The sequence below is a fragment of the Equus przewalskii genome, chromosome 7, assembly GCF_037783145.1.
Source record: "Equus przewalskii isolate Varuska chromosome 7, EquPr2, whole genome shotgun sequence".
Lineage (NCBI taxonomy): Eukaryota > Metazoa > Chordata > Mammalia > Perissodactyla > Equidae > Equus > Equus przewalskii.
This window is the reverse complement of record NC_091837.1, coordinates 58106902-58130840: the sequence shown is the minus strand read 5'-3', so window position 1 is coordinate 58130840 and position 23939 is coordinate 58106902. Positions and strand designations below refer to the sequence as shown.

General features: G+C 45.4%; 1 protein-coding gene across 2 annotated transcripts in view; it reads right to left on the bottom strand.

Annotated features, from left to right (window-relative positions):
* MOCOS (molybdenum cofactor sulfurase) overlaps positions 1-23939 on the bottom strand; it is a 51895-nt gene that overhangs the window by 25888 nt on the left and 2068 nt on the right. For both annotated transcript variants that reach the window (XM_070629936.1, XM_070629937.1), the window contains 7 exons: positions 19573-19662; positions 16708-16774; positions 15187-15828; positions 12140-12216; positions 9974-10173; positions 4673-4789; positions 2845-3306 (listed from right to left, as the gene is read on the bottom strand). In XM_070629936.1, the coding sequence (XP_070486037.1) occupies positions 2845-3306; positions 4673-4789; positions 9974-10173; positions 12140-12216; positions 15187-15828; positions 16708-16774; positions 19573-19662 (1655 nt within the window). The remainder of the gene's footprint in view (positions 1-2844; positions 3307-4672; positions 4790-9973; positions 10174-12139; positions 12217-15186; positions 15829-16707; positions 16775-19572; positions 19663-23939) is intronic.

Sequence of the window (23939 nt, the reverse complement as noted above, 5' to 3'; positions counted from 1 at the left end):
CGGCGGCCCAGGGTTCGCCAGTTCAGATGCCGGGTGTAGACATGGCACTGCTTGGCACACCACGCTGTGGTAGGTGTCCCACATATAAAAAAAAAGTAGAGGAAGATGGGCACGATGTTAGCTCAGGGCCAGGCTTCCTCAGCAAAAAGAGGAGGACTGGCAGTAGTTAGCTCAGGGCTAATCTTCCTCAAAAAAATAAAAATAAAAATAAATACTGATAGTGATGGGGTGCAACCTTTTGAGCAAAATGGGAATCCATGAGTCCATATAGATTTTTAAAAAAGAATTAATGACTACATAAACATGGCATAAGGAAAGCACTACCCTACAACAGAATACCAACTAATAAATCTAGAAGGAATGATCTAATTTAAAAAACTACCATTTTGCAACCATCATACCAATAATTGATTTAGGCAGAAGTCATCAATAGATGCTACATCTAATGAATGAACATTTGATAAGGAATAGGATATTTAACATATTCTCAAAGTACCTCTCCACAAAATACTTATTAATTAGTAAGAACAACATATTTGTTAATGAATTTTACAGTGGAGAAACCTGGCAGACCCCATCTTAACCACCTGATAAAAGTTAACATCGCCAGCACTGGGACAAACTAACAGGGTGTGTCTCCTTCAGGGATGTACCGACAAAGTACAGCATCACTCTTGAGGTATTCCTGCCATAAATACAGGAATCATAAGGAAGCTTCAGATAATCCCAAATTAAGGGACACAGAGTAACTGGACTGTACTCCATAAAAATACCAAGGTCCTCAAAGACAAGGAAAGACTGAGGAACTGTTCCAGGTTGAAGGAGACCACAGAGACATGACAACTGTATGCAACACGTGATTCTGGACTGCATCCTAGACCCATAGAGGACAGCATGGGGACAACAGATGACATCTGAATGGGGTCTGTGGGTAGATGTATAGTGAGTCAATGTTAATTCCTAATCTTGATGGTTGTCCTGGGGTTATGTCAGAGAGTGTCCTTGAACTTGACATATATACACTAGAGTATTAACGAGTCATGAGGCATCATTTTGCAACTCATTCTCAAATGATTCAGAAAAGCCAACAGCCTGAATGAAAGGTATATGGGAGCTCTGTGTATTGCATCTACAATTTTTACTTAAACTTAAAATTATTTCAAAATAAAGTTAAATTTTCATTTTTCTAAATTGTGGCTTGTGTGAGGACACAGTGAGAAGAAATCAACTATGAACAAGGAAATGCACCCTTACCAGACACTGAATCTGCCAGTGCCTTGATCTTGGCCTTCCAGCCTCCAGAACTGTGAGAAATAAATTTCTGTCGTTTAAAAGCCACCCAATTGATGGTACTTTGCTCTAGCAGCCCGAACAGACTAAGACCCCATCCACCAGAATTCTATCTGGCACACCCCAGCATTCGCCCTCTTGGCCCTTAGCACCAGGGTGTTGCTATTCACTGGGGTGGTGTCTGATCTTGTGTGTGTTTTCCTTCTGAGACATTGCACTCCCCAAGGGAAAGAACCATTTTCATTTTGCTCATCCCTGTACACCAGGTGCTGGCCCAGGGCCTGACAGGTAGTGGGTGCTCAGTATGTAGTTTGAACAGATGGATGGAAGACCTTTAGCAAAATATGACACCTGACTGAGTCTCACTGTCCTCATCTGAAAAATAGGACACTAACTCCTTCCCGTGTTATCTGTGCAATGTGGCTATCCTGTGGAACATGACCCATCTGTGAAAACAGAGTCCTGATACACAAGGGAAACATGGACTCCTCACCTGCCTCCATTCAGGAGCCGGGGTGAACTTGCTTGTTTATGGCCTCAGACTGGAGGACAGGCTCCTGTGAGACCACCCTGAAATGCAGGCGACAAATAGCCCTGATGGTGGTATGTCTGACCAGGAGCCAGAGAACCTGTCATCTCAGAGGCTCAGGAGTCTGGGACCTTTGCCTGGGACTTGGGACACACACAAATTATAGAAAGAAAGCCTCAGTTTGGCCACAGAAGGAGGGTCAGGGCTGCCCAGACAAGGCAGGTCCTCCAGTCCCTCAGCTTGGCTGACCGCCAAGCCAGCATGTTTCCAGACATAACGTACTTCGCTTCCACAGGGAGGGCTGAGTGGAACAAGTTGCATGAGAGGATGGACCCAAGGACTCAGCAGACCCGGGTTCAAATCCTTGCTCTAGCATTTATTTGTGGGTGACATGGGAAAAGTGTTTAGCCTCCATAACCCTCAGGCTCCATGTCTATACAATAGGGGTGATATTACCCTGTATCTCACATTATTGTTTTAAAGATCGAATGAAGGAAAACATGTAAAATGCTTCAGCAGGGAGCCAGCGCACGCATTCAATGAAAGTTACACCCATAATTATTAACAGTAACTAGGTATTCACCACTCTGAAACAGGGTCTGCTCAGGGGTCCCCATTAAGCAGAGACATGTTCAAAAGTCACTCCAAACTGGGGAGGCCCAGTGGCATAGCGGTTAAGATCACGCACTCCACTTGGGCAGCCCGGGGTTGCTGGTTTGGATCCTAGGAGCTGACCTATGCACCGCTTATCAAGCCATGCTGTGGCAGGTGTCCCACATATAAAATAGAGGAAAGTGGGCATGGATGTTAGCTCAGGGCCAATCTTCCTAAAAAAAAAAAAAAAAAGTCACCCTAAACCAAGGAAAGCAGAATGAGAATGGTTCTTCATACGTCACAATACTCTGAATATGATTTTGATTTTCTGCATGCTTTTCTTCACTTTCTATATTTTTTTCACTTTATCAAAAAACGTTATAAAGCAAACAAAAAAGAAGCAGTCTCTGTGCTGCCACTACAACCCTCACCTCAAATGCAGCACAGGACTTGATGGGATAGAGGTAAAGGTTGGTGACGACATGTGGCCCAAGGCCCCCCTCTGGGACTCCTGCAGCTTGCTCTGAAGGGGTCTGCTGGGTTCTGGTGGCCTCCGGCAGAGGTGGGTGTAAAGCCACAGCATCCACAGCAGTGGGCAAGTCGTTCCAAACCTGGGAGCCTGTGGGAGCATCTTCCTGAGGTGAGGGACTACATCTGTCCATGGTGGCAGGCACAGCGCTCTGAACCTCGCTCTCTGCTCGCGGGACTGCAGCCTCCCCAGGAGTGGCCTGAAGGAGATGCTGGCCATCAGAGGGGCGCAGTCGGGTTGCTATGATGAACCTGAGAAAGGCCTGGGCATCCTCCAGTGTGGACATGTATCCAAACGAAATCCTCACAGATCCTGTCGGCTGCCCATCTACGAGGTCCACATTGTCTCCACAGATGTGACCAGCCTAGAAGAAAAGGAAATAAGTCAGCCAGAGTGACTCATTCCTCACAGAGAAACTGGAAGCGGCTTTGTAAAACAAATTCTGTTAATTTTGTCAAACAAAATTATGTAATGTAAAACAAATTGTTTGTTTGGTTTTTTAAAGAGACCCACAGCTCTAACGTGAGCAGTGTCCCTGAGGTGTAGCTCCACAAGAGCAGGAACTCAATTTCTGGACCTCACTTTGCTTAATTGTAAATTGGGGTCAATACCAATCTCAAAGGGTCATCAAAAGGTTTAAGAGAAATACTTCACGAAAGCATTTACCCAGAGCTGCTCACAGTGCCGACCCCCAGAGGCGTCAAAAGACAGACCGGAGTTTCAGAAGCACAGATGGGTCAGCTTCTTGGTCTGCCCAGGGCTGAGGCCCGAGAAACGCCACTGGCCGCTCCCTTCAGCCTCTCTCAGAACCAAAGAGAGGCCTACATCCCTGACAGCTGCCCTTTGACAGGAGGCAAGTCAGAGATGCTGCCCCATGAATGACCAGCCTGAGGCCACTATGAAAGCCAAAGGTGGCAGGAGTCCCCCCCAGGTGGTGGGTAAGGAAAGCAAGAGGTCCCCAAGTCTCCCCCAGCCCGGCTGCCCGGTGTTGGTTGCTGCTCCGGCCACCTACCTCCCCCAGTGCTGAACCCAAGTTAGCCACCCAAAGAGATGAGCCTTGGCATTCCACAGGATCAAATATTATTTCTGGAACTGCCTTTGTTCGTGTTCTGAGCCTCTCTCTCTCTTTTTATTAAAAAACTCAGTTCATGGTTGGTTGAGATCTAGTATATAAAATATTTAGTGGCAACCAAAATAAACTCAAGTTAGAAACTATTCTGAAATAAATCAGGGCTCTTTGCCACTCAAACTATTCTTATGAAATGGTTCAAAACAGGCTGTACCCTGAAGTGAAACCCCTCAGCCCAGGGGAGAGGCGGGGAGGGAGGGGATCCTGAGAGACGCAGAACGCCCCCCAGAAGAGCTCCTCTCCTCAGCCAGCCCAGAGATGCGCCAACTGTCGCCTGGAGATTTTACTCTGGTAGAACTCAACTAGTTAAGCGTCCTCTGCATGTACGAGCACATTACCACGTACACCTCCTCCCTGTTCAACCCCTCTTCTGCCTTTAAATTTTTGCCCTCTAAGTAAAAACTGACTGCCATAGAGATATTTGAAGCATTTTCTATTTTTGTTGACCCCTTTTCCTTTGCACATCCATAGGGCGGGCTCAGAAAAATGAACCCACAAAACCAGCTCCGACCCCAGACACACAACCAGCCTCCAGTGTAGCTGGAGGTGCCGCCATTGGGTCTTGCTGACCAGCGTTTGGACCACAGGGTCCAGTACCAACCTGATGATGCTTCTTGACCATCTCGTTGCTTATCCCCAGGTGCCTCTGACAAGCCCCAGTGTTGCAGAAGCAGCCAGTCCGCAAGTGGATGTTGTAAAGACTGGCCATTTTATCTACCTGCGGGTTTAATATGACACAGAACCAACATTAGGAAAGTCGAGTTTTACTCTGATTGCCTGGGAGAGAGTTTCAGACCAATATTTGGACCTCTCTTTCTTAACACTAAAATGAAAATGTCAGCATGGGATTTTGCCCTAAAGAGATCTATCATGGGTTTACTAAACACATTTTATAAAATGTTACTGATAATTAAAGTTTATCCAGCTGGGTTATGGGTGTATGCCTGAGAAAAGCAAAAATATCAAATTCAGGCCAAATTCCAAGTTAAGAGCTCACATGTAAAACAAACAATTCAATTAAAAAAATGGGCAGAAGATCTGAACAGACATTTTTCCAAAGAAGACACACAAGATGGCCAACAGGTACATGAAAAAGGTGCTCAATATCAGTAATCATCAGGGAAATGCAAATCAAAACCACAACGAGATGTCCCCTCACACCTGTTGGAATGGCTATTATAAAAAAGACAACAAATAACAAGTATTGGCGAGGATGTAGAGAAAAGGGAACACTTGTGCACTGTTGGTAGGGATGTAAATTGATGCAGCCACTATAGAAAACTATAGTATGGAGATTTCTCAAAAAGTTAAAAATAGAGGGGCCAGCCTGGTGACATAGCAGTTAAGTTCGCACATTCTGCTTCGGCGGCCCAAGGTTTGCCAGTTCGGATCCCGGGTGTGGACCTACACACGGCTTCTCAAGCCATGCTGTAGTAGGAGTCCCACATATGAAGTAGAAGAAGATGGGCACGGATGTTAGCTCAGGGCCAGTCTTCCTCAGCAAAAAGAAGAGGATTGGTGGCAGATGTTAGCTCAGGGCTAATCTTCCTCAAAAAAAAAAAAAAATTAGAAATACCATATGATCCAGCTATCCTACTACTGGGCATTTATCTGAAGGAAATGAAATCACTGTCTTGAAAAGATATCTGCACTCCTATATCCATTGCAGCATATTTACAGTAGCCAAGACATGGAAACAATGTAAGTATCCATCGAAGGATGAATGGATAAAGAAAATATGGTACATACATACAATGAAATATTATTCAGCCATAACAATGAAGGAAATCTTGCCATTTATAACAACATGGATGGGCCTTAGGGGCATTATGCTAAGTGAAATAGACAGAGAAAGACAAATACTGTATGATATCACTTATATGTGGAATCTAAAAGAAAAATATCAAACTCCTAGACACAGAGAACAGATCAGTGGGTGCCAGAGGTAGGGGTGGGCAAAATGGGTGAAGGTAGTCAAAAGATACAAAGTTCTAGTTAGAAGGTAAGTAAGTCCTGGAGACTTAACGTATAACATAGTGACTACAGTTAACAATACTGTGTTGTATATTAGAAAATTGCTAAGAGAGTAAATCTTAAAAGTTATCACAAGAAAAAAAACTTATAACTATGTGTGGTGATGGATGGTAACTAAACTTATTATAGTACTAATTTCGCAATATATACATATATCAAATCATTATGTTATACACCTAAAAGTACACAAGGTTATACGTCAATTATATCTCAACTTTTTAAATTTAATAAATTAATTTTTTTAAAAAAAGAGCCCACATGTTTCAAGTGAGATTCACAAGAATAAAATCTGAGTGAGGCTGGGATGCGGGGCAGCTCCTTGGCATCCTCTGCCACAGGGTTGATCACGGAGCAGGCCCCAGCTAAGCTACCACTCAGAGCAGCCCCACCGCGGCTCACAGCCTGGACCATAAACATTACTGTGTTGATTCTGTGTGCTACAGACTGCTTTTCATAATGCCCTCAACTTTGGGTTGAATCCCGGAATTGCTGTTCAACCCAGAAGTTCCAAGGCTCTCTCCTGTCCCCAGGAGGCTGGACAGGTGATTGGCATTCACTCAAGGCTCAAAGGCAGGGCTAGCAGGGAGATATTTGCCCTAGCTCCTCTGGTTGTGGGTCAAGGGCTCCATTCCCTCAATGGCTCAGGCGCCCAGTGAAGGTCCTCAGCCCAGATGGCTCAGGCTAAACTCAGGGGAGTCACTGAACTGAATTCAAGAAAACAAACACATCTTGCACAGCTGGGTAAGCCTTTGAAACTTTTCTCCCTGGGAAGTCACACGGAGGAGGGCCAGATGCAGCCACGAGGAGTACAGCGCCCTCTGCAGACCACAGGTCAGCCTGGTCACTCTGGGCTTCCTGCTGGCCAGTGCAGCAACGGTGCCTCCCACACACCCTTGTCAAGGCCATGGCTATCTTCACTTTAGCCATCTCCCCTGGACTGTCAGAGTGAGAAGAAGCCATTCACTGGGTTGAGCCACTGGGGGCCTCAGGAAAACAACTCTGCCCCTTTACCCTTGGCGAGTAGCTCAGTGACATGGAAGCCTGCTAATGAAGTTCAGAGGTTCCCTGGTTCTCTGCGGTGAGACCCGGCAGCACCACTGGGTCCGGCCAACCCCACCTCCAGAGTCAGGTGGTCTCCATTCAAGGGGCAGCTCCTAGGGAAGCTCCCTCACTCCCTCACCCCAATTGCTGCCAAGCTGAATTAGAAGTCTCCACGCCCATCCTTCTCCCGGATCCACCAGTATGCACTGTTCCAGTGACCACTGCTGCAAAACAAGCTGCCCAAACTTGGTGGAATAAAACAATAACTATTCTGTTGTGCTCACGGCTACAGGAGGTTAGGAATTCAGAAAGGGCATGGGGGAAAGGTCTTGACTCTCTTCCATGATCTCTGAAGTCTCAGCTGGGAAGACTCCAAGGCTGGGAGTGACTGCCGTGTAAGAGTTGGAGTCATGTGGAGACACACTTACTCCTGTGTGTGTCTGGCCCCCAGCAGGGAGGGCTCAAAACAGGACTGCCACCACAGTGCCAGCGCTTGGCTTCCTCACAGTATGGCAGCCTCAGGGTAGAACTTCTTTATTTTTTTTAAAGATTTTATCTTTTTCCTTATTCTCCCCAAAGCCCCACCGTACATAGTTGTATGTTCTTTGTTGTGGGTCCATCTAGTTGTGGCATGGGGGATGCTGACTCAGTGTGGTTTGATGAGCAGTGCCACGCCCACGCCCAGGATTCGAACCAACGAAACACTGGGCCGCCTGCAGTGGAGCAGGCGAACTTAACCACTCGGTCACGGGGCCAGCCCCTCAGGATAGAACTTCTTACGTAGAATTTGGGGCTCCAAAAGCAAGTGTCCCAGGGAACAATGCTGCCTCACCTTTTCTGACTTAGTCTAAAATGCCATGCGTTGTCACCATCTGTGGCATTCTACTGATTATGAGAGAGTCACAAACCCACCAAGATTCAATGGGAAGAAACAGGGACCACACCTAGAAGAGGATGTGGGTGGAAGAGGCTGTTTTGGCCACACTTACCTTTCATCCTAATTTCCCATCATGACTCAATGTCCCCTCATCCTGAACCCTACAGAATCCCAAAGAGGTCCCCCCTGTGCCCATCCAGGTGAAGGAGGTAGTTGCTGTGGCAGGAAGAGCACTGCATCCAGAGAGGGCAGAAACCAGCTGACCAGAGTACAGCACCAGAACCTTCCTGCCCAGGAGCCTTTGTGCTCAATGTTTATTGAGCACTTGCTTCATACCAGGCCCCATGCCAAGGGATTATATATTACATCTCCTTTAATGCTCTTAACAACACTATCAGCAAGGTAGTTGTTACCCTCATTTCATAGACTTGGAGAGCATACATTAACTTGCCCAAGCTCACAGAGCCAGCAAGAGACAGTCAGAATCTGAACCCAAACTCTTAACCACTATGCAGAGTGACTTCCAGCAGAGGGGAGAATGAAATTAGGAGGCCTGGATATCAAAAACAAGAACCCAAGGGCTTCTCCTAAGAAGGCTAAATTCTTTTACACATCCCCTGAAAAAGAGACAGCCAAACCCAGCCATGACGCTATCTGATGTTTCCCAAGGCCAGCAACACCCCCAGGGGAATTCTCACACCACGAAGTAGCCCGGGAAAACGGGAAAACGAAAGCTGGACTTTCCCGAACCGGCACAGCTGGCCAAGCCTCAGCTACGGACTCCACCCATGCGATGAACTTCCTCTACAAACGCCCAGAGGGAGAAACTCATCCTGTGTCCGGCCTCGGGGAAGGAGAGTGCTGGCGAAGTCAGCCAGGCACCTAGACAGGCAGCTCTCTCTCCCTGGGTGGTTCCTCCCTTTGGAGGCTTCTCTAGGCAAATGAGGAATTCTCTCCCTGCTCTGCCTGCCGCAGCATACTTCCTGGTCAACTGTCTGCCCTCTTCCACACCCTTCAGGAAATACAAACTTATTTTGGGTTCAAGAATGAAACATTTTACCAATTGCCTAGAATAACGTATTTAAGAAGGCAAACATTTTACCCCCAATGCACTGTCCATCCTCCCTCCAAAAACAACATTTAAAATCGCATGCTTCTAGGTGGTGTCGGGGCTATTTCTGCTGGTGTATAATTGAGGGGCAGTGGGGGCTCTGCACAGTCAACCCACCCAGAGATAACCTGTGATTGTAGAGCATCTATCCCTAAATGCCAGTGAGAATGGACATTTCCCCTAGAAGAATATTTTCAAGTTTGTTCCCCAGAAAGGTTATGGCTGTTCAGAAGGGGGCGGAGAGGGACATGATTCCTTGAGAAATGGATTTTGCTTGAGAAATTCTGGGTTTACGAAAAATGAATAGCGATGGTGGTTTTCAAAGGAAGATGAGCACCATTTTCCAAACTTATGTGATGGTCCAATCTGTTCCTCACAGAGCAGCTCTAGGAATCTGTGCTCTGGGAAGAGCCTTGGGTCCCCATGCCTAGTCTGTGACACCTGTCTGGTGACCACCTACTGCTATGTCTGAGTACTCAGTGTGACTCTGGACTTTTTAATGGACTGGGCAGTGACCAGCTTACTCAACTGTGGCAAGAACCCAAGTAGTTCTCAACCTGCAAACCACTATTTGCTCTCTTCCCACTTGAAATTGACCACTTCTGGCTGAATAAAGAGGGCTGGAAAACTAAATAGCCATGCTTGTTAGATCTGGGCGTAAATGAGAGCAAAGAGCCTCGAAAGAAGGGCCAGTGGTCTCTCCAATATGCAGGGGCTTCGTCACAGCCACTGCAAGAGCCCAGAAGCCTTGACTGCAAATTTCAGGGCTCTGAAAGGCTGTAGAGCTCCAGAGGAGAGCAATTCTGTCGTGAGGTCAGCAAGATGACAAGAAAACTCACCTCGGAGTAACCAATGATATTCCCACTGTCGTCGAGCACATTAAAATTGATGATTGGACCCTGAACCTCCGGGCTGCTGAATTCAGAGTCGCTGTAAATCTGCACCACGGGGGCTCCGTTGGGGTACCGGAGGGCGGCCAGGGCGGTGTAGGTGTACTGGGCCAGGGTAAAGGTGTGCTGCTTGATATTCTCCATCCCACCTCAAAACAATGACGGAAGGTCAAGGAGAGTCACAAACTTTACAAAAAATGCACTCATTCGTTTTTAAGAAAATGAGCTCTTTATCACTGGCCAGTTTGGACCTCATATTAATGATTTTAAGTACTTGTAAATATCGCTTGGTATACCCCTACAATACACATTTCGTCTTTGGCACTGAACCACAGTTTGCCATTGCTGTTTCTGTGGAATTTTTTCATAGGAGTTCTTGTCATCCTCTTTTTTTTTTTTTTAAATAATGCTACTTAAGCATTCAGATAATTTAGATGTTTGATAAAAGATTGCAAAAAATGCACAATCTTTTCTTTAAATGCATCATTTTTTTGCTGTTTGTTTTTGTTAGTGTTTAAATCATTTTAATATTCTACAAAGTAATTAAGGATACATGCTACAACATGGATGAACTTTGAAAAAATTATGCTAAGTGAAATAAGCCAGACACAAAAGGACAAATATTGTATTATTCCTCATATATAAGGTGCCTAGAACAGCCAAATTCATAGAGACGGAAAGGAGAACAGAGGTTACTAGGGCCTGGGGGAGGGGAATAGGGAGTTAGCATTTAATGGGTAGCATTTCAATCTTGGGTGAGGACAAAGTGGAGATGGATAGAGGTGACGGTTGCACAACGATGTAAATGCACTTAATGCCACTGAATTGTACACCTAAAAATGGCTAAACTGGTCCATTTTATATTACATAAAATATAATATTTATATTATACATATATAATATAATATATAATATATATAATATATAAGATTTATATTAAAATATACATTTTAAACACAATTTTTTTTTAAAAGAGGAATTAAGTAGGAAAAATCAGGGTTTGCTTTACTGTGGAAGTGATATTGTCAATCTGCTTTCAGGGGCATCCCTGGCCCTGTCAGACCCTGTCACTTGTGGTTTGGATACCTTGTTAATACCTTTCCTTGGAAAAGTGCTCATTTCTCAACGTCCATCTTGATTATCTCCTCACTGTCCTGGATGATGCCCAGTCACCTCCCTGCATTACTATCAACCCTCCCTTCCCATGAATCCAGTCTGCCCCAGTGTTGGGCTAAGGCTGAGGACCTAAGGATCTCATTACTGTGACGAGATAGAGAGAGAAAGGACTGACTAACCACTAAGCCATGTGCCCGGTTGACCACAACCCCGTCTCCATAAGGACAGTACAAGCAGTGCCGCCCAGTTCTAGAAGCTCAGCCTCTGGAAGGAGTGCCCAGGAGCACAGCAGAATGGTGGATGCCTGGCTCACCAGACAGAGCTTCTCCCAGCCATGTACCTTTGTGTCAAGCCCCATAAGATGGGAAGTGACATCAATCTTGTGTGTCACCTTATGGCGAGAACCCCCAACCTGCTCACACTCCCCAAGCATTTGTCAAGGAAGGAAAATGTGCATCATTGCAAAAGCCAGCAGCAGAGACGGTAGCTGGGGCTCAGGGTTAGGCATTACTATCACCTAGGTTTAAATCTTAGCCCTCCCAGGTACCAGACCCCTGGCCCTGGGGAAGGCATTTAACCTTTCTGAGTATAAGCCCCTTTATGGGCAAAGTGGACTCATCACAGAGCTTCCCCGTGGGAGGACCCAGCAAGGTAAGAGCTAAATAAGGTCTCAGTATCTGTAACCACTCCTAATGGAGAGACCGAGGACGGCTCCTCTGTTTCTGTGAAGTTATTAACCTCCTGATTTGGAATATCTCTTACTTGTTAAAATATTCTTTTAACTGACAAAAAAAAAAATATCTCAGTCTCTTACTTTTGCCTCAGAAGTCATTTTGAAGTTCTTTACAATCAGCTTCAACTGCATTCAGCGTATAGCTGCCCTGTGCCAGTCACTTGCACAGACTCTGGCTCCTTTATCTGAATTGCACCTGTGCCAGGGCTCCCTCAAGGACACAGGCGACAGGAGCAAATTCCACAAGGATAAAAATGTCCACTAACCTGTGAGGCGCTCTAGAGCATCAAATCCATGTTTCAGTGCTATTACGTCAAGGAATGAAATGGTGCCATCTTCAAACCTGTAACCATGGTGAGGGGAACAAGGTCAAGCCGTGACCAGCATCTCCATGTGCATTTTACAGTATATAGCAAGGTTTGGATTCTAGTCTCAGGGATAATTTATGAACACCTTCCATCTGCTGCCTTATAAAACAGTGCTCTCTCCCTCAGGACAGAGGGCTTTGCACATCAAGATACATCAGCCTGCCTCTGGCCCCGATCTGCTCCGCAGCTTTCTCAGGATGGGATGGTAGTGGTGACAAAGGGCCCTAAAAGACAGCCATCACCCTGACAAATGCTACACTGCCCCCAGGAAGACTTTGGACTTGACAAAACTTCAAGTGCTATGGGCCCTTGAAACGCTGCCCGTGACCCCAAGACAGTCCCATTGACAGGGCATCAATTCACTGTGATCAATTGCGCAACTATGAGGTTCTTAACAAGAGTCTGTGATTCCAAAGTCTACAGAACCACAGGCTTTGGTAAGAATGACGAGGCTCTAACATAGCAGAGGTGCACTTTCCTGATTAACAAGCTGTTCATTATGTTTGCATTTTATAATTATACACATAGTCAAAATACTCATCAAATCTTTATTGTCCGTGTACTGCATGCCAGACAGTGTTCTAGGTGCTAAGAACCCAGCAGTGAATGTGACAGGTAAATCCGTGCCCTCACAGTGCTTTCATTCTCCTGAGGACACAGAAGCAAGGAAGAAACATACAGAGAAACCAGATAAGAAACATGCCAGGTGGTGACAAGTGTAATGAAGATGCATACACAGGAGAGCTGGCAGCTGCTTTAGACGAGATGGTCAGGTGGGGGTCCTCTCCAAGGGAGATCATTTGAGCAGAGACAAGTGGAAGTAAGGAAGCGAGGGAAACTACTCATTTGGAAACAGCTGAGTTCACAGCTTCAGAGGGAAACAGGGTTCCAGGGAGAGGGTGCGGCAAATGCCTTGAGCAGGAGGAACCTGGCACACCGCAGAACAGCGAGGAGGTCAGTGGGGCTGGGAGCCGGTGAGCGAACAAGGCAGCGAGTGGTGGGAGATAGGGAACTCCTACCCTGGGTGAGATAACAGGGGGCTCAAGGGCTCTGAGCAGAAAGCAGTGACAGGATGGGACCCAGGCTTTGACAAGACACCTCTGGCTGCTGCAGGAGTGGAAGGAAGCTGGGCGACGGTGAGGAGGCTTCAGCAAGCATCGGGATGAAGGATGGTGACAAACAGCAGACTTGTGCAAGTTGATGCTTTCAATGGAAATACTGAGTTCTGTATTTTAATATTCTAGGGATAAGATTTGCTCAAAATATTGTTACTGCAGTGTTAATTTCCTTAAAAAAAACTAACGGTAATTAATAGACATACAGAATTTTAATAAAGAATCAATAATGAATCAGTTACTAATTGATTATGCACTAATGAATTAGTAAATAATTAATCTTTAATAAATTAAACATTATTAGCCAATAATGACTTAATTTATTAATTATTCAATAATAAAAAATTCTTATTATTATTATTATAAGGGTAAATAATACATTCAGCTTTCTGGGAATCTTGGTGTGGCACCTGCTATGAAGCAACCCACCAAAATGGAGGGAAAGAGGTCTGGTCCAGCCCAACCCAACCACGCCCGGCCCGTAATGAGCGGCCCCACTTCTCTTAGCCATCAGGTGTCCCTATTGGCTCAATAAAGTTTGGGTTGTCATTTTGTTCTGCCTTTAATTTATATGATGTTGTGCCTGTCATTCTGTTCTTACTTGGTTATACTACATGCTATATTATCACACTTGGATTCAAAAGGTTTACATTAGCCTTCCTGTTTTAGAATCCCCCAACCACGGAGAAGTCTCAAATAAAGGAGACATCACATAGCCTCATAACAATTCGATGCCAACTGCATCTTGGCGCTTCATCTACATCAGCTCTAAAGAATCGTTTCCTTTTAGACACCTACTTTATAGGAAAAACATGAGGTGCAGCGAGATCGAGTCATGTGCCCCTGCTCCCACAGCTGGTGTGCATGGAGCCACGATTCACTCCCCAGTGATCCAGCTGTGGGGCCTACACGTTTGACCAATGACTCTACTGCCAAGGCCACGCTCCTATCTTCAGGACCCTCTTGGCACCTGGGTCTGTCGGGGATATGACCCACCTTCCCATCCAGGGCCTGGGCCTTCTCAGGCACGAGCAGGAAAACTAGCTCCCTGCCTCAACCCCATGGTATCTCCTGCTGTTGGACCCATCAGAACCCTGGGTCACCTGCCATTTTCACCCTCTCATGCATTCAACCATACGGGTCCCAGCCATTGCCATCTGGGAGATTCCTGGGCATGACCCGCATCGCCTGCCTCTGCACCCTGAGGAGGACACATAGACCAACAAACCCAGGCAGAGGCCTACACCATTTGAGGGCAAGTAGTTGCCTGCCCTCGAACTTCCTTTGTAACTCACAGTGGGGCTCGCAGAGGCTGCTGTTAAGGGTGCCCGGCAAGTCTGGTGGCCTCTGGTTTAATTGACTCCTCTTGTTAACTGGGTGCCAAGCTGAGCTGATTCTAGCTGCTGAAGAACTACCTGTGCTGTCAACACGTATGCACAGTTGTTCAAACGGAGCCATCTTTTTAAGTCACTGCTTTAATTGCTGCCGCCTTTGTCAGTGCTCTGGGCCAAGGCCTGGTGGCCCTCCCTCTAGACCCCCTTGAGAGCCTGTCACCCCTTCTGCTTGCAGCCCTTATCTGCAGGCCTTTGTCCTCCCACACTGTGGAGAAGCCCACAAATGGGGGCAGAGTCCCCTGAGCCACCCGTGGCACATGCCAGCTGACCTCTGCCTCGCAGATCTGAGCCGTGCCACCAGCCTCCATCCCTGCCAGCAACAGCTAACTCCCCTGATCCCAGTGGGCCAGCCTGATCCCTTGCACAATCCTACAGGTGACACATGCCAGACCCAGCCTTGCTGAACTCCAGCCAGCCACTCTCTTGGCGAGGTTACCTTTCAACGACCGACTGTCTCGGGACATAGAAGTCTTCTCCTGCAAGGTAGGCAGCCGCCGTGCCTCCTCCAAAATAGGTTTTCCTCAGCAGAGGAGCCGTACGATTATTCACCAGCAGAGCACCCAGGCCGGTGGGGAATCCAAAGATCTTATAGAAGGAGAGGGGGACAAAGTCGGCCTGGTGAACAGACAGGTCCAAAGGCGAGGTGCTCACGTGGGAGGCTGCATCGAGCAGCACGAACCACTTCCCAGGCACGCTCACAGGGCACATCCGCCCGGACTTGACCTCTCCTATCCAAGAGAGGGGGTATCGGGTTCCGGAAAAGTTACTCTGAGCTGGGTAACAGAAGAGATGCGGAAGCTGGCAGTTGGGGTTGCTGGTGGCAGTCGCCAGTTTCTCCGCTGACCACAAGTCCTCTGGCCTGACCGGGATGGAAGTGACGTTCATGGCCATGGTGACCTTCCTCATGCCCACCACGGAGGTATGGCTGTCAGTGAGGTAACAGAACCGACTCCCGCTGCTCTCCGGGCCCGGGGACACCCACGGGAAGGCCTCTGCCACCAGTTTAAGAGCAGCTGTGCAGCCGGCTGTGAAAATCACACTGTAGTCGTCTGGGGAGGTGTGGAAGTGCGCCAGGATCCTGGAAGAGGCACAGCATCATGGCAACTCCGTCCAGTGTTAAACGTTTGGAGGTAGTGTAGTTCTGCTAAATATGACACCTCTCTACCTTAACAGCTAGGAAAACCCCAGGTAGACTTTGCCACACTTGTGAAGTTAGGGCATGGGCAGAGGAAATTATGGAAAGAGATGGCAAACAGGTTCAAACTGGCAAAATCAACTTGCCTCCCAAGTCCCCGTCCCACCTGGATAAGACAAAAATCCACACCTACCCTAATCTCAGCTGAAGTCACCCCTCCTTGGTCTACTATCCGGCTTTATCATAACAAGCTTCAAGTCATCAACTTGTTTCACATTGTTTTTAATATTGGCAACCCAGTATCACTTTCGAATTGGAAATAATTAGAAATTGTATCCATTCAAGTAACTACCTGGAAATTACTTACCAAAAACTAATTATTACATGTGGAAAAATATAAAGAACTGTTTAACATGCAAATATCAGTAAAAAGCGGGAAAAAGATGAAGAAAACAAGATGCCTAATGAAACATGAAAAGAAAAACCAAAGGGACTGTTTTTCTTCTCTCTGAAAAAAGACTTAGAAAGCTGGGTCACTCTCTGTCACTCTGGCCCCCAGGAATTCTGGCATCTGCTCAGAGCCACACACAACAGCTGTGCACACCTCAGAGTCCCCTACCTATGCTTTTGCCTGGCTCCACACCTCCTCACTCTCACCTTCCCATCCTCTGCCCCCGATGTTTATCATTGTGCATGTGTGGCCATTTAGCTGAGTGTGATCTTCCTAAAAGCAACTCAGAACCTTTGTGGGATGCGGGCAGGTGGTAGGAAGGAAGTCCATCCCCAGGAATGCCCACTCAGCCTGGCGCCTCTGCCGCTCACCTGTAGCGCACCTGCTCCACTGTGTCATGGGTGAGCTTGCTGCTGACGTTCTGGCTGTGAGGGTTACCTGGTAGGTTACAGAGACAAAGCCATTGAGTCACTACTTATGGTCTCTCCTTTTGTGTTCTTCCAAAACCCTCTCCCTCAAAAAGTTCAGCATAAAACTACTATATGACCCAGCAATGCCACTCCTGTATACTCAAAAGAAATGAAAACATGGGCATACAAATATTCATGAACATGGATGTTTAGAGCAGCTTTACTCATAAAGCCAAACTCTGGGAACAACACAAATGCCCATGAGCTGGTGAACACCTAGACAAAATGTGGTATATCCATACAATGGGAAATTATTCAGCAATAAAAAAGAACAAACTACTGGCTATGTCATGAATGAACCTCAAAAACATGCTAAGTGAAAGACGCCAGACACATGAGGTCACATATTATATGATTCCATTTACATGAAATGTCCAGCAAAGGCAACTGTACAGAGATACAGAAAGTAGTAGATTAGCGGTTGCCTGGGGCTGGGAGGGCAATGGGAATCAACCGTGAATGGGCATCAGAGATCTCACTGGGGGAATGAAAATGTTCTATCTGACTATGGTGATGGTTGCACCACTTCGCAGTTACTAAAAATCACTGTATTGTACACTTGAAAGAGGTGAATTTTATGATACGTAAAATCTAACATAATAAAGCCATTAAAGAAACAAGCCAAAAACCCTCACCTCACTAGTATATCAAGTCAGGATCAGGGAAGAGCTGGAAGTCAGCTCAGAGGCAGCCAGCCCAATGCAAGAACCTTTTCTACAAGTTCCCTGACAGATGGTGAGCCCAGCTCTGCTCGTTAACTCCAGGGAACCCTGTACACAATCTCAGGAGGCTGCCCTTTCCCCAACCCCAAGACAGAGCCACGAATGCCTCTTAATCTAAGGCCCCATCTGTTGCCCTGCATTCACACCCCTGCTCCTGGCACTGTTCCTGCAAAAACACATCTCTCTCCTCTTCCAAATACGTGACAGGAGCTGTGACACCTCCTCTTAGCCACCCATTCTCAATGCTAAAGGCTCTCCTAATTTCACCCTTCCCTTGTCAGTTTCTAGTTTTTCTCCCCTCCTGGTGTCCCTCCCAGTGTGTGCCCCAGAGTATCATTATCTCCCTCAAAACACAGCCCCCATGCATGAACACAGACCCTTGAAGGGCCTGACCCTCAGGGCTGGGCATCACCACTTCTCAGGAGCAGGACCACATGTGCACGTTACACAGTCTTGGCCTTTTTGGTTTTGGTTTCTTTTTTTCTCAAACCACACTGGAGGGTTATACTGGATGTCTGGCCACTGAAGCTACTAATGTTCCTTTTCCACATCAGCTGGGAACTGTGGGACTTGGTACTTATCCTTGTTGCCCTTCATCACCTTGGTTTTCAGTCCCACATCATTAGGATCACCTGCAGTCTTGATTTTGTCATCTCTCAGGCCAGCACCAGGGTTATGACTCTTGCAAAGGTGAAAGAAGGAGAATTGCAGGTCTCCTTGCAAATCATGGATTAAAATCAAGCTAAAGTCCCTCACTGGCATCCTTCCTGGAGACTGTTCCCCAGATTTAAATATCTGTGGGCTGCCCAGAGCCTGAGTGCGGCATCACAGGACTGTCATGAACCGAGGCAGGCTGGTGGGGGCTGAGGGCTTGTGCTCTGGAGCCAGACCGCCTGGAGACTCAACTCCCCCAGCTCCAGCACTTCCTGACTGCATGGCCTCAGGTTAGTTACCTACCCTCTCTGAGAGGGACCCTGTTTCTTCATCTGTAAAACAGCAGTGATAACAGAACCCGTACCTTAGCTCCTTTGATAACAGAAGCTTGTCATGAGGATGGAGAGAGAATACAGATGAAGTACCTGAATTGTCATGAGTGCTCAGTAAACGTTATCTTTGCTTTGACACCACCACTGCTACAGGTGTTACTGCTGCTATTAGTTCCAACTCCCTTTAAAGTTATCTCCTGATTACATTGCGCTGCTGATTAACGCCCTCAATGACTGCCCACTGTTTCTAGAGTAAACATCACACTATATGGAGCACCTACAAGGCATCTTCCCACCTCTCCATGCATACCTCCACCCCTCTCCCCTACTCCCTGTGTTCCTGAGCTGCTTCCTAAAACCACTACAGGGTCTTACCTCATGCTGTTCCCTCTGCCTGGAATACCCTTCTCCTCCTCTTTTCCAGGTGAATTCCTGCTCCTTCTCCAGCATCCACTCCACTCCTAAAGAAGCTTTCCCTGACACTCACACTGCCAGCTCACTGTCATTCTGCAGACACAGACCCCCATGGCACTAGGGCCTTTTGTTCATAGCCCTTCACGCGGGTGACAATTTACATTTATTTGGTAATTTACACTTGATTAAGGTCTTGTCTTGACTAGACCATAGTCCACAAAGGCAGGGACTGTGTTTACTTTGTTCTCATTACAGCACCATGCCCAGGACATGAGAGAGGCTTAATAAACATTATGGAGTGAATGAAGGAATAAATGTTCCTCCTGCCGCCCCACCCTCTGACCGTGCCAGTCCCACAGGGTCATCACACCATCAAAGAGTACCTTCATGCCTTTGTGCATTTCCTGACACTGACCCCTTCTTCTGGAAGTAACTTGTGTGTCCCCGTGCCAGTTCTTCCCATCCCAACAATACATGTATTAGATTGACCCTGGGTGACCCCCTCTCACATGGGGTTTATTCAGCTTTGGGTGCTCACCATGGTCCTAGTCTATTAATCCAACATTTATTAAGTAGAGAAATATCAGCTGAATGTAGCTGGCTAATGTTCAAAGCAAAAGTCAGTGTTGGTGTGTTTTTCTTACCATAAACATTTTCCACGAGATCTTTAGTGAAGCTTGTGAGCTGGCTCTGGGAGAACAATGTGGCTCCCGCATGGTCAAGGTAGACAGTTCCTGAAAGAAAACACAAAATAAAGCTGTGGTGTTTTCCATAGGTCTTCCACTTATTTGACCTCAATCTTGTTTGTGTGAGCCTGACCAGTGCCTATTTGATGTATGTAGACATAATATCAGGCCACTGATTTCTCCCAGTCTCTTGATACGTACTTCTTAATCCACTGGCAGGCGTGAGCAATGCAGGAATAGCACTTTCAATATTTAAAGACTTTTCAAGCCCTGAGAGAGCGTTTCTGACTAACCAGCTCTCTGAGGAACCTGGAAGAGCATCTCACGTAGAGGAGGAGCCCAACAGCCGTTGGTGATTAACATAAATCTATTTCACCTTATGACTCACACCCTATTCTGCAAGTTCCGTGCAGTTTCTCTGGTGGGGCGAGCCCTGATTCTGTTTCCCACAGTGAATTCTACAATCCTCAACCCTAGACCAGCTTTGAGAGCTTCAAAGAATACTAGGATGTAAAGGATCTTTCCAGTCTCTCTCAGAAACAGAGAAATGCAAATTTAGATGAAAGTGAGATATTTGAGCCTGACCCATCAGATTGGCCAAGTTCAAAGGGTTGGACAATTCACTGTGTGGGTGAGGATGTAGGGAAACAGGCTGGCTGGTACATGGCTGAGGAGGGTAAATGGGTACAACCTCTTCATGGATAGCAATTTGGCGATATCGGTCACACTTTAAATTGCAAACTCTCTTTGACCCAGCAATTCCTCTGTTAGGAATTTATCTTATAAATACCCATGCTTTTGTGAATGGCCTTTCTATGAGGATATTCAGTACAGCACTGTCTGCAGTAGCAAAAGATTGGAAATGACTTAAATGTCCATCAACATGTATTTAAAATAAAGAATTCTTGTACACCTCTCTAGTACTTTATAAGTACTAACATGGAACAAACTCTGAGATACGTTTTCAAGAACATCCAATATGAATAGATTCATCCTTTCTTTCCTTCACTTCAATATTTTTTGTTTGTTTTATAACAGCTTTATTGAGATATAACTGACATACTATAAAGCCTGCCCTTTTAAAATTGTATAATTTAGAGGTTTTAGAATATTCATAAAGTTCTGCAACCATCACCATATCTAATTTTAGAACATTTCATTCATCCCAAAAAGAGACCCCATACCTATTACCAATAACTCCCCAATCCACTCAGCCCCACCCCCTGGCAGCCACTAATCCACTTTCTGTCTCTATAGATTTCCCTGTTCTGGACATTTCATATAAATGGAATCATACAATATGTGGCCTTTTGTGTCTGGCTTCTTTCACTTAGCATAATATCTTCCAGGTGCCTCCATATCGCAGCATGTATCAAAACTTCATTCCTTTTTATAATTGAATAGTATTCTACTGTGTGGATATACCACCTTTCATTTATCCATTCATCCACTGATGAACATTTAGGTTGTTTCCATTATTATAAATAATGCAGCTATGAACATGTGTGTATAAGTTTTTGTGCGGACACATGTTTTCTCTCTTTCGGTGAGTTGTCCTTTCCCTTTTGTTTTTTACTTTCTTGATGGTATCCATTGAAGCATGGAAGTTTTTAATTTTGATGAAATCCAATTTGTCTATTTTTGTTATCACTGCTTTTATTTTTAGTGTCATAAGAAACCATTGCCTAACCCAAGGTTCTGATGATTTTTGCTTAGGCTTTCTTCTAAGAGTTTTATACTTTTAGATTTTATATTTAGGCCTTTGATCCGTTTTCAGTTAATTTTTTAATACAGTGTAAGGTAGGGGTCCAAGTTCATCCTTTTGAATGTGGATATTAAGTTGTCCCAACACCATTTGTTGAAGAGACTACTTTTCCCTCTGTTGAACTGTCTTGGCATTCTGTTGGAAATCAATTAGCCGTAGATATATGGGTTTATTTCTGAACTTACAATTCTGCTCCATTGGTCTATGTGTCTATCCTTATGCAAATAGCACACTGTCTTGATTACTGTAACTTTATATAAATTTTACTTACTTTACTTTTATGGAAAGTGCAAGTCTTTCAACTTTGTTATTTTTCAACATTGCTTTTGCTGTTCTGGGTCACTTGATTTATATATGAATTTTAGGATCGACTTGTCGATTTCCGCAAAAAAAAGTACCTGGGATTTTGATAGGAATTGCATGAAATCTGTAGGTCAATTTGGGGAGTATTGCCATCTTAACAATATTAAGTCTTCAAATCCATGAATACAGGATGTCTTTCCATTATTTAGATCTTCTTTTATTTCTTTCAAGGATGTTTTGTAGTTTTCAGTGTATAATCCTTTGTACTTCTTTGGATAAATTTATTCCTATGTATTTTATTTTTTGATGCTTCCCTTTATTTCATTTTCATAGTGTTCACTGCTAGTGTATAGAAATTGAAATGATGTTTGTATATTGCTCTTGTATCCCATGACTTTGCTGAATTTGTTTTTTAGTTCTAATAGTTCTGTGTGTGGGTTCCTTAGGCTTTTCTATATATAAGATTATGTTATCAGCAAGTAGAGATGTTATACTTCTTCCTTTCCAATCTAGGTGCCTTTTATTTCATTTTCTTGCCAAATTGTCTTAGTTAGAACTTCTAGTGCAATGCTGAACAGAAGTAGTGAGAACAGACATCCTTATCTTATTTCTGATCATGGGGTAAAGCTTTCAGTCTTTCACTATTAGGTATGACGTTAGTTGTGGTTTTCTGTAGATGGTCTTTATCAGGTTGATTAAATTTCCTTTTATTCCTAGCTTACTGAGAGTTTTTACACTCAAGAAATATTTATTGAGCACTCATTATGGCACAAGCACTGTTCTAAGCACTGGGGACACAACAGCAGACAAAATACAAGCTGGTATGATAGTGACAGAGAGAGACTATAAGCAAATAAAGTGACAGAGAAAGACAATAAGCAAATAAATATAAACTATGTCAGAGGATGAGAAATGTTATGGCTCAATTATGTTAAAAAAAAAAACAACCACCATGTACACACATATAAATATAGACACACAAGATACGGGTGGCAGCAGTTGACACTGGGGTGGCCACAAGGGCTGTGGCTGGAGGAGAGGGGGTCTCCCTGGCCATTCTTCATCCTCCTTTGGCATCTTTTGAATTTGGTACCATGTAAATGTATTACCTAGTCCAAAAAATTAGTTTTAAAATAATGTTCTCTTTTACCGATGATTCAGAAATACAAAGGTACCACACCAAAAGAAAGACTTGCATCCGCCCAAGCATCAGGGAGATGATCATGTGAAGCCCCAGTGACATGTGACACCTGAGGGGCTGCCAAGGGCACCACACGCCTTGCCCACAGTCTTCTGCAGGGCCAGGAAGCCATTTGGGAGAAAGCTGCTTTGGCCTTTGGTCCAGTAATTAATTTTGCAAAACAGGGCAGAGATCTGATCTTAGTAGGACAGCCACACAGTAGTTAGTGCAGAATCCAAGTCAACCAACCTAGGTTGAATCCTGCTCCCCCACTGTGGATTCCTGTGCCTTCATCTGCAAGTGAGGTATGTGTTAAATGAGTTGGTGTTTGACAGCACCCAGTCCAGTGCCTGGTGCACAGTAAACACTCCACAAGGTTTGGCTGTTATTAGAAGAAGCAGGCAAACAATTCCAAAATCAGTTGGCCTTAGACCTTCAGGAAAGGACATTCCAGGGTCTCTTCTGGCTCATGCACCTTCAGTTCTTGGTTCCACACAGGGTGAATAGCCATCAGTCAGCACCCTGAGGCTTCAAGATCCACTTGAACCACATCTGTGTAATCAATATGCTCCCTTCACCAAAACAAGGAAATTCCCAACCAATTGGTTAGGCAAAATATTTCAGCACTTAAAGATTAAGCATTTAATTATCCAGACGACCACTGAACCAGACAAATTCTCAACCTGCAGAAAAACTATGGCGGGGGGGGTAAGGGGGAGGAAGGGGAGGTGAAGGTTATGTTATTTTGGTTTGGTTGGTTGTTTTTTTTTTCCCTGCCCTCTCTCCAGTTCATTTGTTTCTATGTGGAAAAAAGAGGGGATATGTGCCAGGACTCCCCGCGGTGGGAGGGTGGAGTTTCATCCACAAAAGTTTACTTGAAGCATAAGGTAGAGGGAATGGTGGGAACTTGCACTAAATAGACAGATAGATTGAGAGAGAGATAGACAGACAGACAGATAGATGGATGCTACACACAACACAACCACAAACACAGCAGCTGTTAAAGGGGCTCTGAAGGCCAGCCTGGCAGCCTGGCTATCACATCCAAACTTTACCTTTGAGGGAAAAGGTGCTGTT